At 41.5% G+C, this 16488-nt stretch overlaps 1 protein-coding gene across 1 annotated transcript; it reads left to right on the top strand.

Moving 5' to 3' along the window:
* The first annotated feature begins 926 nt into the window (after nucleotides 1-926).
* LOC147717256 (keratin, type I cytoskeletal 12-like) lies at nucleotides 927-14948 on the top strand. The gene is made up of 8 exons (XM_086924202.1): nucleotides 927-1465; nucleotides 2498-2580; nucleotides 6776-6932; nucleotides 9273-9431; nucleotides 9814-9939; nucleotides 12278-12495; nucleotides 12744-12793; nucleotides 14253-14948. Exons 1-8 carry the CDS (start codon nucleotides 998-1000, stop codon nucleotides 14348-14350), a joined length of 1359 nt encoding a protein of 452 aa, XP_086780328.1. The 5' UTR covers nucleotides 927-997; the 3' UTR covers nucleotides 14351-14948.
* The last annotated feature ends 1540 nt before the right edge of the window (nucleotides 14949-16488 follow it).

The following is a 16488-nucleotide window of genomic DNA, read 5'->3' as shown; positions in this document are numbered from 1 at the left end:
TCTCACTCAAACAAATGCGAGACCTATTGCATTTCCAATGCTTGTTTTGTTTGGCGCTCTACAGTGACCAAAACTGTTCTTTTTGGATCCCCGGCAGATGTTATCACGTGGCGCCTTTTAGGGGCGGCCTCTGCCAGTTTTACATTACACTTGTTTGCAAATTGTCAAGCTTGGAAATAAAGTGATTGCCTAAGACTCAAGTGATTTTTCACAAAATTGATCAGGAAATTGGCTGCTAGGCACTAGATATCTGTAGCCTTGATATTAAACCTCGTGTCCTTTATTAACTGTGATTGTTGAGAGGCCATTGAGAGCTAGTTCTTAAATGCAAAAGAGCCTATACCTCCGAGTGTTACAAACGAATTCAATATACCTTTATTTATTCTCTCATTATTTGGTCTTACTTAGTGCTACAAGCCTGCTTTCTGTTACTTCAGAGCACCAACTTGTCATCAACTACAGCACAGAATCTGCAACAATCTTTCAGTACCCTGGGAAGCCTCAATTCAGGGCACGTGTTCTAGGTAAATAGTCTGTGTTCATCTTTTTTAAAGCATTTGTCACACCGTGTACACTTCAAAGTGGCTGTAGCCAAGTTTACGTTATTCCTCCAGGCGCACAAGTGAAGCCATAAGAAATGGGGGCTGCGCAATCATTAAAAAAATGTTTATAAGATTGCATAATTAAAGTAAATGCTTACCTTGCCCCACCCGCTTTGTCTCATTGGGGATGATGAGGGCATGTACCCTGAGGCTTTTCGCAATTTGATGAGAAAAGTATATGCCAAATAAGACTTGAATATTAATTAATTGCACCCATAGTAATGAGAGGGAGAGTCTGATCTGGAAACAAAAGTGTTGATTTAGCAGTTTACTCATAGAAATGAAACACCCACTAAGGTTTGTATATAAAGGCTCAAAAATGCAGCCCTTGCACCAGCACCCTCCACTCTCCTACTCAGTGCCACTTTGCAGGGTAGCAGTTCTTCGGGAGCATCATGTCTTACCAACATCATAGTGCTAGTTCTAGTCGGGTTTCAGTAGGTGGTGGTGGTGGGGCCGGCTTTGGTGGCTTCCAAGGCAATGCTGGAGCAGACGGAGGTTTCCAAGAGGGCTATGGTGGTAGCTTTGGTGTTGGACCTGGTGGTAGCTTTGGTGTTGGACCTGGTGGTAGCTTTGGTGTTGGAGCTGGTGGTAGCTTTGGTGTTGGACCTGGTGGTAGCTTTGGTGTTGGAGCTGGTGGGGGCTATCTCAGCAACGAGGGCCTCCTCTCTGCTGGGGAAAAGCAGACCATGCAAAACCTCAACGACCGTCTTGCGTCCTATCTGGACAAAGTCAGACAATTGGAAAGCGCCAACGTGGAGCTTGAGAACAAAATCAAGGATTGGTATGAAAAGCACCGTGCAGGATTAGTACCTCAAGACTACAGCAAATATTATCCAATAATTGCAGAGCTTCAAAAACAGGTAGGAAAATGATGCTTGACCAGTCATTCTGCACACCTTCTTTCCACCAATGCAGTTATCCAAACCATTAAAAACTTGGAATAAGGATATACCTGATTACATCATTGCTTGTTATTGTTGCATTGCAGTTAATGCAGAAATTCATATATACTTTTTAGGTTATTTACTTTTTTAATGTAGGGGGGTGGTCTCTCATAGTTTCCAGATAGGGCTTTACAAAGAGTACAGACACTTTCTTCTCCAGATGTGTTTAAAATGTCACTCTCACTCTTTATTTCGTCACTGCAATCAATTTCAGACACACCATATTTATGGATCCACACATTCGTTGAATTAAACTGCGACTAAACGCTTGTGAACACCGGATTATTAAAATCGTCCCTGCTGTTTGTTTGAGACTGAGTCAAAAGGCTAACGTTTTCTAATATTGATTTATACCTTTACAGTTCTTGCAAGTTTTAAAAAAATGCAGATACGGTTCCATTGGATTTAGGGTAGTGGGCAGTGCTGTGTAGTTCATTGCATGATTAGCTGAGATAAATGGCAAGCACATCTGTGCGACTACCTGGATGTTAGATCACTAAGCCGTTCAGCTTTGCTTCCAGAGGACTCCATGCATCACTATCTTTAAAGTCCCGGGCTGCAATTTAATACATGTTCATGTAATGCACTCTTTCAGTTGTAGTCTTGGTTTTCCTCAATAGAGTCAGTTCCACTGACATTGATTATGTAAAGGGAAGAGCAAACACGGATTCCTAGATTTACGGATCCGCATTCTTTCTACTGATACTGCATGGTGGTGTTTATATTATTAAACAAAAAAGGGGGCCAGGGATCTGTGTACTATGTGCTTGCTCCAAATATCTGCAAAGATACTCCTGGTCATAAGCGCTTAATCAAAAAATGTAACTTCGCTTTCATTATTTGTCAGAAAGATTATTTGAATTTTTTTTACGAAAGTCAAGTCTTTTTGAAATGACCTTGCACCTGATGCACCATGACCTTCCAGTGTGACCCTCTATTGTCTTCCAGATCATTGCTGCATCTATCGATAATGCCAGGGCCGTCCTGCAAATCGACAATGCCAGACTGGCTGCTGAAGACTTCAAACTAAAGTAAGTCTATCAATTCCTCCATATGTGGGGATTCCACAGACATAGCTATCCAAATTCCAAAGTATTCTTGCCTGTCTGCTCCTCCCTTTCCGCAACGCCAATCCATTATCATAGCCTTATCTACAGTAGATGTGTTTACTGTCACAGCCTTTCCATTGTTGTGTCACAATATGTGTTCTACCCCTTGTTAAGAATATTACCGTTGCCACACGGGCGCTTTCTAACCTTGCCAGACACATCTAGACCTCCCCATGAAGAACCGATTCCTTGAAACCTGAGGGCTTGAGTTAGACCTTCATAGATGGCCATACATCCATCAGGGTGTCAGAGGATATCTCCCCCACTACCCTGACCGGACTACCACAACCATATCACACGATCACAGTCGGCCCAGCAGTGATCTCTGTGCCTCCAGAGGAGCCACTGCCACCACATCTTTTAGGCAGCCAGGCAGAAAACTTTTGTTATTCAGAAAGAAACCCAAAGCAGCAGGATTTTGTTTCTAAAAAACAAAATGCTAATAGGCCAAACACCCTGGGAGAAGTAGTCCCAGGGGTCAAATCTTTTTCCTTGTTCATGACAGATAGAAACAAGCATTGGCAATGTATCGGTTTCACCTATGTAATTAATAAAGTGCTGTTTTTGTCAATTATCATCTGGGAGAAGGAAAGAGCTTCCTGACAGATAACATGGGAGTGGAGAGGATGTGGTGTAGTGAGCAGAGCTACTGACTCAAAAGCTGGGGATCCTGGTTCGAGTCTCGACGGGACCACTCATCATCCTGTGGGTCTATGCAAATCTCATTTACCGACTCCAAAATACCGAATTTTACCGATTCGGTATTTTGGATTCGGTAAAAGAGATGTAGGTTAAAATTCGGTAAAAAATACCGAATCAGTAGGATTCGGTATTTATCGATTGGGTCATTACCGAATCGGTATTTGCCATTGATTCCTATGGGCCTTGAGGCCCATAGGAATCAAAGGCAAATACCGATTCTTTAATTACCGAATCGGTAAAATTACCGAATTGTCAGGGGGAACAGGGTGTCACTTTGACATCCTGTTGCACCCCTGATTCTGGCTTGTGTGCCATGTGACAGACATACATGCCTAAGGGCATGTATGTGTGTCACATGGCACAGGTGTACATGCACAGATGTGCATGTACACAGGAATTCGTTATTTACCATCAAATAGTATTTGGTGGTAAATAACGAATTCTTAAGGGCCTGTGCCACTCTTTTTAGTGCCACCTACATATAGACTTACCGATTCGGTATATTACCGAATCGGTAAACTTACCGAATTGGTAAATTTACCGATTCTGTAAATTTAAAGGCCCCTACATGTCAAACACCAAATACCAGTCGGTAACGGCCGAAATCGGCCGTTACCGACCGGTATTTGGTGTCCTACATCTGGGGCCCGATGTAGGTAGCCCTTTACCGATCCGAATCGGCCGAAAATACCGATTTTCGGCCGTTTCCGATCGGTAAAGGGCTACCGAGATGTAGGGGCACATTTTCGGTAATTTTACCGAATCGGTATCATTACCGAATCGGTATATTTACCGATTCGGTAATATGTACCGAATCGGTAAAATAATTACCGAATCGGTAATATTTACCGATTCGTTAAAATTACCGAAAAAGCAATGTAGGTAGAAAATTTACCTTTGGCACATGGCTTACAGAATCGGTATTTTACCATGGAATACAAATCCATGGTAAAATACCGATTCCTGTGTACATGCACATCTGTGCATGTACACATGTGCCATGTGACAGACAGAAGTGCCCTTAGGGCATGTCTGTGTGCCACATTGCACACATGCTCGTTTTGGGGGTGCTAGAGGGTGTCAAAGTGACACCCCCTGCACCCTCGTGAATTCTTTAATTACCGATTCGGTAAATACCGATTCGGTAATGCCTATTCATTCCTATGGGCTTCAAAGCCCATAGGAATGAATGGTCATTACCGATTCGGTATTTACCGAATCGGTAATTAAAGAATTGTTAAGGATTCGGTAACGAATCCAGATGTTGGGACCTACATCCCATTTACCGATTTTGAAATACCGAATCGGTAAGATTCGGTATTTCTAAATCGGTAAATGGGATTTACCTACATCGGGCCCCTGGCCCCTAATTTCTCCGGGTAATAAATTGTTATATAAATATGCTGGAAGAGTAAAAGGCAAAACTAAATGGAAATATAGTTCCACCAAAGCGGATGTTAACAGTATTTTGGCTGCAGCAAAATGATACGAGAAGCATAGGAGGAACAAGCATTGGTAAATGCAGGAAAATATGCTACAGCCAATAGAAATGGAGGAAAGGTAAGTGGCACACACAGGAACCAATGAGATGCCAGGAAAGAGAGGAGGCGGGATGTACGTCCCTCTAAAAACAATAGATTTCTCAAGCAGAGCACAAGCGCTGTGCAGGCGAAACCAAAAAAGGATATTAGACTGTCCACACTAAATAAGAAGTGCGGTACCATGCCCTTACCCTGACAACCCCTTCTCCATCTGGCAGTTGCAGTAAGTGTTCCGAAAGTGGAACCAGCAGAGGCACTGATGTTGGAAACCTGATAGGCAGACTGACTTACAGTAGAGCATGCAGAACTGTGTTTGGAGGACAAGGCACTCTGTCATGTTTGCGATGGAATACCAGGTCTGCCATATTCTAAATCAGGCCAATAGTGTTTCATGGCTATGCTCCCACTTACAATATCTTACACACAATCACTAGATGTACTTACTGATGAAATCTGCTATTGGCAAAATGAAAGCATTTCTTTCTATCCTTAATGTACCTTGTGAGTCACAGAGATATTTGCTCTTCAGATGAGAGCTCGATCACTGAACTTGGAAACTCTCAAACATCCAAATGACTGATTACCTCACTCCATCCACTCTTTAATCTCACCCTTTTGCCACACAAGGGTCATTTGCTCTGTGCATGCTTTTTTATCTCAATCACCACTGATCACCTCACTCACCTTCCTCACTATATCACCACCCATTCTGTACCATGACTTGTAAAGCATGCATGAAAGAAATATGACCAATTCAAATCAATTTCAAAAGCACAAACAAGGCAACGATGTCTACTTTGAATGTCTGTATTTATTTTGCTAGGCATTATCTATAAACTACATTTTCCAGTCATTCCACTTGTGAAATAAACCGTATTCAGCAGACAAGCAGAGGTTTAGGGATAGCTCACGGACAAAAGCACAGAGATGGGGGACTTTCTTGAATTAATCTCAGCAACTGAGATCTATTGGTAATGTATACTGAGGACGTAGATGAGGGTAGACGGGATTGCATGCTTTGCACTGACTTCTCTGGATAGGTATGCTGTATAATTATATGCTCTAGAAAGCTCTTCTGAATGTAGAACAGCTTCCCTTGTGTTTAAGATTTAACACAATCTCATTACACAATTAACTTGATTCTGCTACTTTAAGGAGATTTGTTTTAATACCAGAAGTCTAGGATTTAGACACTTAAACCATTTAGAACAAATGTGGCAAAATACAGAGCATTCCTAAACATGCACTTGTCCTTGCATATTTGGATGTCAAGGAACATATTGTCACATGGCTGAACCTTAAGAAAAAAATATTAAGAGTTTACATAGTGCCTACCACACATTCTGTCTGGGGAAATCACTTGGTTTTACCTAATCAGCAATTCAGTGGTACTGGTTTAGAATGATGCAAGGCATATGTGTTCCTCTTTCAGTTTACACAGAGATGTTAGCAGCAGGTGCATTAAAAAAATAATATCAATCTAAACTGTGTTTCTTTACCTTACTGTAAAAATAATGAAACTATTATTTATCTTGAAGGATTTTGTAGACTTGAATTTTCAACAGTCATGTCTGACTTGCATGTTGGGAATTTTGTATGAAACTAATGTAGCATTCAAAGACCAAAACCACAAAAAGAGTATTTAAAAAGAAATTCTATAACTCTCCAATAGAGGCATTTTATTTACATCTTTTTGTAAAAAAAAAAAAAAGCATATGGATTTAGTTGTAAATTAGTAATGCCACAGGGGTTCTGGCAATGTGCTGTTGCAATCTTTAATTTACCAGCTTGAAGCCTCAGTTGTAAGAACTTGCTCTTTCAGATGTGTTTCTTCTTGCCCGTTATTCACATGCCTACTTATGTTTTTTCTCCAGGTTCGAGAATGAGCTGGTCATGCGCCAGAGCGTGGAGGCCGACATCAACGGACTGCGTAGGGTGCTGGATGAGTTGACCTTATCCAAGTCTGACCTTGAGGGAGAAGTTGAGAGTCTAAAAGAGGAGCTGGCTGCCCTCAAGAAGAACCATGAAGAGGTAAAAGCAGCTGTTGTACTTCTAAAGAGATATGAACGTGCTGGTATTGACATAGGAGGAGTCTAAAACATTTTTTACATGCCCTTGAAATGTATTTTCTGATTCATCAGAGTTTTTTCCTTAATTGTGGGTGTCTCTATTGGAAAACATTTTGACAAAAATCTTTGTGATTTGGTTAGGAGCTTTTTTAAAAGGCATTGGAACACAATATCATATGGGAAACCTAATGTTGCTAACTCTGGACAACAACTGCAGTCAAGGGATCTTTTAAATGTCTTCGAAGGGGACATGCAGGAGAGTGTGAGCCTGCTGAAATTGGTGCTTTTGATCAAATCTTCCATTCCAGATCTAGCAGTTAACTAAGTGATTCAGAGTTCTTGTTTGTTATCACAAGGTAAGTTGCAATGGGGATGTAGAGAATATTTGACACATTTCAACTATTTCTTTCATTTTGCCTTGAAACAGTATGAATTATTACCATTTCTCAATGCAGAGCCAACAGATACAAGGGAAAGGTGTGGCAGAAAGCAATTTCTTAAGCAACTATTCACCTAACGCCAATGCACTGGCACACAGTTTACCATATCAGGTTTGCATTGCAAACCTGAAACACAGGAGAAGTGAACAGCATTACATTACTTGCTCCAAGAAGAACATATATTGTTATACTCTCAAAAAATGTAGGGTTGGTGGCACTGTTGTTTCTTAGGCTGTGGTATCCTTGGCCAAGTAACAGGCATTTGTGAATTTGATGATTGGGTAGAGGGGATATCATGAAAGGGAGGAATTTCATTCACTTGAATAATCTCATTAATTTTCAGAAACAATGGTCCTACTGATGAAATCTTTGTTTGACAGATACAACATCTTGCTAGACCATAGTCACCCCGTAGCCACATCTTCTGCTTACTAGTGCCCACATCCTATCACACTGGAGTCAGGTCTTTTCCTTCACTAACATACCCGTTTCTAATAAATTATCTGTTCTTCCCCTGCGCTACATAATCTTCTCTCACATCACACCTCCATATGCTCCAGTGGGTACAATTTCCACGTTTAATGGTACTTAATTTACGAACCTCAAAAGAGTGAAAGGCAGGGCTGGTACTGTAAAGGATTTTGAACCTCTGATTTGCCAGTTACACCCGATGTCAGCAGCAGGCAATTCATCTTAGCCGTTTCCCACAACTAGACTGCCTCCTTACCAGCACACCTCACAACCTTCTTACTAAACAATTGCACTTCCTTTTTGTAGTCAATAGCCTTCTTTGGAAAGAACATTTTTAACCCTTAGATAAATTCAAACCATTGTCCTAATGTCAAGCCTCTCTCCCCTACCATTCCTGTTCTTTTTATTCTAGCATTATAATCATTAAGTCAGACAAAATAATTCCTAGGCTCCTGTCAAAATGCCCAAAACATGTACTTAGGTTAATGCCTAGTATGTCACTTAACCCTTTCTATGCTGATGACGGAGCCGCTCCGTCATCGGCTGCAGTGGCGCTGTGCTGATGACGGAGCGGTTCCGTCATGGCCCTGCCGCCGCGCCTGTGCGGCACTGATTTCGCGCCTGTGCGGTGCTTTCTATTGAGCGGGCGGGGCCATGACGGAACCGCTCCGTCATGAGCACAGCCCAATTGCGGCTCATGACGGAGCGGTTCCGGCATCAGCATGCGGCCGCCCCGCCCACTTGCCGCAGCGATGTGGTTAAAAAGGAAAAAGAGAATGCTATAATGTAAAACAATATATACTCTTGCTATAATTTAAAACAATATATACTCATATCCCCTTTGGAAAAGAAGATGCTGCCACAAATCAGTAACAACATTGTGCTGTATGGGAGTATTTGAGGTGTGGTAATCCACAGCAACCAATGATGGGGTTATGGTTATGATTTTTTTATTGAAAGCAAAGATGGATGCGAATTAGTGGAGACTAGGGATAGCCGCTGTATCTACAGATTAACTCTTTAGTACCGCTGGCACTAATCTTGGAATCACTGGTCTCAGGGACAAGAAATAATGGGAGAAAGAAAGTAAATATAGTTCAAAGAAGCATGTTTATGTTTGAAGTGCACAATCATTGCCCCTTTCATCTCAACTCACAGGCTAAAGCGAGGCTCTTGAGGGGCCCACTGTGCGAAACTGGCAAAACTTGAACTTCTAATGGGGATCAAATTATGCAGGATGTCACTTCTATCACTATTGGCATTTTGGTGAATAGACTTCTATGAAAGCAACTATATAAAGAGCACAAAAGGTGATGTTCCCTGTATTCTTTCAAACTCATGTATTCCTGCCTGTGATGTATGTGCTTGATATGTTGCTACTCCTCCTGCAGGAAATGAAGGCACTCATGGGAACCCAAGGGCAACTCAGCGTAGAGATGAATGCAGCGCCAGGCATCAACCTGCTGAAGCTCCTCAGCGACATGCGGAGCCAATATGAGGCGATGGCAGAAAAGAATCGCCGGGATGCCGAAGCAAAGTTCCTGGAAGCGGTGAGGAAGTGGGGATAAACTGCTTGGTGCATGTCTTGCGGGCTGTGGGATAGGGCGGATTGAACTATGGGAAACCTAGATATTGCCTAACCAACTAATGTTCCCTGAAATGCCCATAAATGAAGTTGCAAGGCATGCCAGCCATTCTGAGTTCCCACAGGCTGGTCCATTCTGATGCCTTGGGTCTGGGAGGATGTGTGTCCTATATACCAATTAGCATATGATTGACCCCTGTCTGTAATGACCGGGAGAATTGAAAGATGATGTAATGGAATGCACCACAGATTACTACCACTGGCTGAGAGTAATTCAGGCAGTTCATCCATCAGATGCTATGATGTGTAAATATGTGACTAACACTCACCCCCATGCTGTCTCTTAGAGCAATGCCATCAAGCAAGAAATCTCTGCTGGGGTTGAGCAGGTGCAGTCGAGCAAGAGTCAGATTTCCGACTTGAAACGCTCCCTCCAGGCCATGGAAATTGAATTGCAGGCAGCTCTGGCAATGGTAAGTTATGTCAATTATTCCAGTTCTTTCTAAAGATACTTCAAGGGCGCAGGATCTTTTCAAGCAAATAAGGTGCCCATTTCTCCTGGAAGACCTTTAAGAACAGGAAAATGAGGAAAGCACCATTTATATAGCACATAGGTCACTCTTGTCAGAATGAAGGCACATACATAAGCCATGTTTCCTACGTCCTTGAGTGAACAGCTAGTCCAGTTCAGTGTATTTCTTTGCATTCTGGAACTTGTAGTTCTGGTTTTATAATGGAATAAATTTTGCCTACAAGTCATGGAATGTAAAGAAAAATTCTGGACTAGATCAGCTAATCACGCTTGGAAACAGAATATTTGGCGGGGCTGCACTTACCAGTATTTGTGAGAACACTAACTAAATTGGCGTTAAATCTCATTTTTGCAATCTCAAAAAGAAGCCAATTTGTCTTTTGAATCAGGCGTTGCTCTGCCAATCTGTATGTTACATATAGTAGCCAACTACTGAGTGTTACCATGAATTGATCGATTGATTGCATTTATAGAGCTCAATCAGCTATCCTTAGAAGCGTACTAGCGCGTAAGGTAGATTAAATAAGCAGGATGCATGAGCTATCTTAACAGGGGCGGGACAGTGTAGCATTATCAACACATTTCCTAAACTAAGGTCAAACATATTGGTCATGACCAATTTCCTAAACTGCATCAGCTTCGTTTGTAGCCCAATGATTGGAGGTATGGAATTCCAAATTCTACTGTGAGAACTACCAACTACGTTGCTCTTGCCTGAGTTAGAAGATCTCAGTGCTCTGCCAAGAATATACAATGAAAAACTGGCATTCAAGTATATCTTGTGATTTACCTGATGTATGGTTTTATGAAAGAGCGAAAGCGCTTTCAACAAACCTCTTTCGTAAACAGGCAGCCAATTTCATTTGTCTAAATATGCAGTAATAGACACATTGCTTTTCAGGCCTACAACTAGCCTAGCAGCAACGTACTGCAGGAGTTGGAGGCAATGGATAAGATATTTAGGCACATCCACTAGAGGATAATTTCAATAGTACATGCGAGAGATGAGAAGTGGCTTCTAATATCTCTTCTAGCCGACTTAGCTATGTAAGGCAAGAACTTCTTAAGAACATACAATAATCTGAAACTGGTGGTACATGCATTTTCCACACCGGCCTCAAAATTGAAGTCTGTCTATTCCCAAACCCAAGCTGTGCGCTTGATGTACTGGCACAGGAAAATCTCCAAGCTCCTTCAGCCACCATTTGGGGATCCAGTTAGCATCTGCCCGAACACTACAATCTCAGTTTTACCCTCATTAAGAGAGAAGGAATTAGTGTGCATCCAATGTGCCACCTTCCTTAGGTACATGTTGAAGTTGCGGGCTGGCTTCTCTTATTTACTATCTAGTCTGACAAACAATTGCATGTCATCAGCATAGGTCTGAAAAGATATTCCAAGCAAGTGAGTCAAGGGCCATTAACAGTTCCAAAAGGGAATCTAACAAATGTTTGTAAGTTATATAAATGTCAGGACTAAACCTAACTTCCAGGAACAAACAAAACTATACATATGCATAAACTATAAGGAATCAAAACATAGATCTAATGCTTAAACAAAGCTTTCCTAAGTTATGGGACACAACTCTCTCAATAATAGCATGAGGGTAAAGAACAATTGGAGAGTAGGGAAACAGTTCTTATATGTTCTAAATTATATGAAATGAGAGTTGGTGATTGAGAAACTATTCAACATTTCAAATTCTCCCGCACATACAGGACCCGTCAGGTTGGGGAGGCGGTATAGGGAGTAATGACGCTCTTTGCTAAGGCAGAAAGTGTGAAGCTGGCTCGGAGAAAACTGGAAAGCCAGGAAAGGGTGCAGAGGCAGTGGGATGGATTCAACATAGACACAGCTGCATCAGCAGCTTGGAGAGGTAGTAATAAGTGTACTGAGGTGAAACCATGAAGTTGCATGTGACTAAAAAGAAAACATGAAGCATAAAGCCATCATCACATGGTCTGTCTTCTAATAATGCTTCCATGCCGCCTTAATAGCAACTTGGACTCTTCTCTGGCTTAGGCAGTAATCTCTAAGATTGCAAACGTCTACTGCATGTGTTTAAGTGGCATATGCCTATTTTTCAACCAAAATCCAAGGCAGGCTTGGTAAGTTTTCACAACTCAACATACCTGATTGCAGTATTTTAATCTGGACTTGGGGGCAGGGTTATAGGCCAGACCCATTCTTCATCATGCTCAGACACTACAACCCAGTGCCACCTAGCACGCGCTCCATTACGATGTGTCAGGTGTCCTTCTTGTCTTGTTTACCGGCAGAAACAATCCCTTGAAGCCAGCTTGGCAGAAACAGAGGGCAACTACTGTGTCCAGCTGGGACATCTTCAAGTAAAGATCAGTCAACTAGAGGAGGAGCTTGCGCAAATCAAGGGAGAGATGGAGAACACTATGCAAGAGTACGAGCAACTCCTGGACATCAAGAGCCGGCTGGAGAGGGAGATTGAGACCTACCGGCGCCTGCTGGATGGTCAGGGCAGGTAAGAAGATGTCAAATCCTAAACACCTATACTTGACCAAGATTTTGGTTACAACCAAATTCCTTTACCTGGGGTGCCATTGCAAGGAAGAGAGGAGCTCTAATTCGCCCAAAAAAGTGACATAGGAAAGCCCTAGGCAAAAACCTTACTTGAAAGCACTAATGTCAATAGACATCAAACATTGCTTATAGAATGATTATAAACCAAGTGCGTTCTCAGTCATGTGTATGTATGTTGTTTCATTTCAGTGGCTATATCGAACAACAGCCCAAGAGTTATGGCTCTCACTCATCGAAAGGTAAGTGTCCTCTCTTTTTGCGTTGTGATAATGGCTAGATATGACAGTGGTGGGTTCTATTGCCCTACGCCCACTTGTTTGCAGCTCCGTCTGGTATAATAAAGCCTCACTGCCAAAGGGTTGTATGGGACATTTAATTCTGGAGTGGCAGCAGTAGTTCTTGCCATCCCACCAGGTAACAAGCACTGGTCCTGCACTGCCCAACTTCTCATTGCTCAAGCAGGCCTAATCCAGGAAGGAAATGAAGGGTGAATGTCCTCCACTCATCACATTTTGTGGCATTAACCCTCCCACAATACAAAATGCTACAATCATCTAGTTGTTTTACGTTTTGCAAGGTCACTTCTGGCACCTATTACCAATTTTAAAAGCTAAAGTTAACATTGTAAGCGGACATCTTGTTCCACTTTCCTTTTCGCCCACAGTCCTAGAGTCACATGTTACATTGCTGCTTTATGATGATATGTTGAAATGAGTTCTCTGCATAAAATAAAAAAAGTAATATATGCCTGTTTACCTCTTAAAATGTGTCAATGAATAAAAAGGCTGGAGGCACTTACACTATCTAGCCCCTTCTCACGAGGCACATGCATCAATTTAAACTTATCAACAATGAGAAACGTGCACCAATGTTAGCATGCTCGAAGGAGTGGCTTGTAACAATTTTAGAATGATCTGAAGAGGCGCCACCTCAGCAAAGCGAACTATCCAATGTGGCTGGCACATGCACTAGTAGCACTCAAGGTATATGCACCCACTAGATTGCTCCCACAAGGCAGATGTATACACATTTTAATTTTCACAAGGGGCATGTTCACTAAGTAGAATGTTCCCCTCAGGCAGGGTAATAACATTAGGAAGTTTACAAAAAGGAAAAAAACATACATTAAAATAATGACATGAAGCATATGCACTGACCTCACTGTGTATAAGATAAATGCATCACCACAAGAACAGCAATAGTGGACAAACAAAACATCACAATTTTCAATAAATATTTATATCATCACATATGGGACATGCACCAGCGTAAAAGTTCTCACAAATAAGACATGTGTGATTTTTCACATTAGGGGCGTGCATCTAAAATAAATGCCTCAAATAATGCACATGGCCGAAGATACGTGAACATGAGAGTATAGTCTTATTATTAGAATGTGTTCATGAGGCACTTTTTCAATGTTAAGCAATTCACAATTCACAAGGATCACATAATGTAGCACAAGTCCAATAGCCATTTTTTTTTAATGAAACCGTTTACCTATGTTTGATTTAGGTACAAAAATTGATGAAATGGAGATGACAAAATCTAATTCCCTACTTGTGAAATGAGCGCAGAACGCCATACTTTATCCAACATGGCCACCACCCTCTCTACCTTTATGCACTTAATTTTTTCTCTAAAGATATCCTACCTGCATTCCATTGTTCACCTCTTCATTTCTTGTTCCAACTCCAGATCCAGTTAGAAGCCGCGTTGTGAAGACCATCATCCAGGATGTGATTGACGGCAGAGTAGTCTCACAAGAGGAGAAACAAAGTGAACAGAAAATGTAGACAGAAACTGGGCCTCTGGTTATGGAACAGCTACAACAGGATGCCCAACCAGGGAGGAGGAACCCCTTCCATAATCCCACCCCTCCCGCTCTTCTGCTTATCCTATTGGGTTTTCATCAAACATGGCCATAGAATGTTTTGGACAATTCAACACACTGAGCAACACAACACCAGCATCCCGCTCATACAAGCAAACGAGGAGACAACCCAAATTGAATGAGAGGATACGGAAGAAAACCAAGAGGCGCACAAGAGGTTCATCACGTGGCTTGGTATTGACCAAGGACGAGCCTTCTTACTTTGACAATAAATAGTCAATTATTGGTTACTAACGTTCAAGAACTTAGGTCAATGGAGAGAATTTTATATGCCATATCCGTTGTAAATTTACCTTTGGAGACAGCACAAATTGCCACCTCAGCAGGGGCATCGGCTGGGAAGTGGGGCTGTTCACAGTGCCAAGGCTCTTTCTTTGGGTTTTCATCTCTGACCTTTCACTTTTCTTTGCCAGCAAATACAAATCTGTTTCTGTTCTATTATTATTCATTAAACTATCTTTTTGAATGCCAAATAAAAGAGTGTATTTTCTGTTACTAAATGTGTATTATATTCTCTTGAAGTTAGTTTGAATGGAATCTAAAGTGGACTGAACTTTGGTTTAGAAAATTGTTTCCCGAATTTTCTATTGATGAAGAGGTCAAAGACTAGTTAGTATATGCTCCGAATAGGAGGACATGTGGCACTAATAGTGCTCCTCATCCGACCACATGTCTTTCTCTTGAGTGCAGCCCATGCACCGCACAATCATGTACAGAGTCAGTATACTCAATTCTCTTCAAGGTTTTATGCTTACTGACATACCAAAAACAATTCTGCACAGATTTGCCATTACTCATAGGCAACGTCTGCATGAACACTATGGGGCAGATTTACAATAACTGGCGCATGCCTGCATATCAGCAGGGATGCGCCAGTTATTGTGCGCCACGGCTCCGAAACAATGGATGTGCCACTTTTACAATGCGGCGCACCATTGGGCAAAAATTGCGTAAAGGTGGCGCATTGCTGGAGTTGCGTCACAAGCGCGACACACCTCCAGCAATGCTTTGGGTGGGCCTATCTATACAATTCTGCGTCAATCCTTACGCTGGTTTTGCACTGCCGCCGCTGCGTCACAAAAGGGATGCAACGGCGGCGTAAAAGACGCAGAATGGGCTTGTAAATCTGCCCCTAGACTTTTACAAGTTTACATGTCTAAGGTTCAACCAGCAGAAAAATAATTCTGCATGTCTTTGCCATTTTTAATCAAAATAATCTGAAAAATGGAAAGATAAAAAATATATATACATTTTCTTACGATGCTCATTCTCGAGCTTCTAGACCGAATATGAGTTGGGTTCAGTCTAGAGGAAATATCATGAAATTCAAAAAATGTCTGTGGTGCCATAAAATCTCCTTTTCCTTGTACTCATGTCTGACAACTTTTATTTAAAACAACTGTGCCTAACATTTTTGATGGAGTGAACCAGTTCAACTCACCAAGCTCCCTATGACTGCAGTACAAATTGAACGGAAGAATTGAATTTGCCAAAACTGCTGCGGAATCTGTTTTGTTTGCCCCCGTTTTGCGCTTGCTTACTTAACTGGTGAATAATGCTTAACTGGTAAAGGGCTAGGTGAATCCTATCTTATTAAAGCCTCTTGTAGAACAAGAACTCACTACCTCTACATTTAAGGCGGAATTTATGCATAGTAAATGTAGATATATGAGAGCTCTGCTTTGTTAAGACACAGCCATGAATGTATAATGTGTAAGGCTTTCTTTGATACTAAAACAGATTATAAAAGATGCAAGCCATTGCATTAAAGTAAGCAGCACTTTAGCAGAAGTGCATATTCAAAATGTGAAACAATAATGAATATCTAATAATAGCTAACAAGAGCCTGTTTCTAATTTCTTTCCCATCAGTTATAGTTGTAATCTTTTGAAAATAGTCACACCTCTCCTTAGGTTAGGGTATTATTTATTTTGGAGTTTTATATAGTTTGAACAAGACCCCTTTGAGTCACATAGCACTTTACAAATAATGTAGAAAGAAAAGGGATACGATCGAAGGAAAAATTGATGTGAAATAAAA

Source organism: Lissotriton vulgaris, chromosome 5 (genome assembly GCF_964263255.1).
Source record: "Lissotriton vulgaris chromosome 5, aLisVul1.2, whole genome shotgun sequence".
Lineage (NCBI taxonomy): Eukaryota > Metazoa > Chordata > Amphibia > Caudata > Salamandridae > Lissotriton > Lissotriton vulgaris.
This window is presented reverse-complemented; position numbering and strand designations above follow the sequence as displayed.

What these genes read in the sequence shown, in the direction of transcription:
- LOC147717256 (XM_086924202.1), top strand. Translation starts at nt 998, where the DNA reads ATGTCTTACCAACATCATAGTGCTAGTTCTAGTCGGGTTTCAGTAGGT. An exon ending in TCAAGAAGAACCATGAAGAG is followed by an intron (nt 6,933 to 9,272) that starts GTAAAAGCAGCT and finishes CTCCTCCTGCAG; the next exon opens with GAAATGAAGGCACTCATGGG. An exon ending in AAGCAAAGTTCCTGGAAGCG is followed by an intron (nt 9,432 to 9,813) that starts GTGAGGAAGTGG and finishes GCTGTCTCTTAG; the next exon opens with AGCAATGCCATCAAGCAAGA.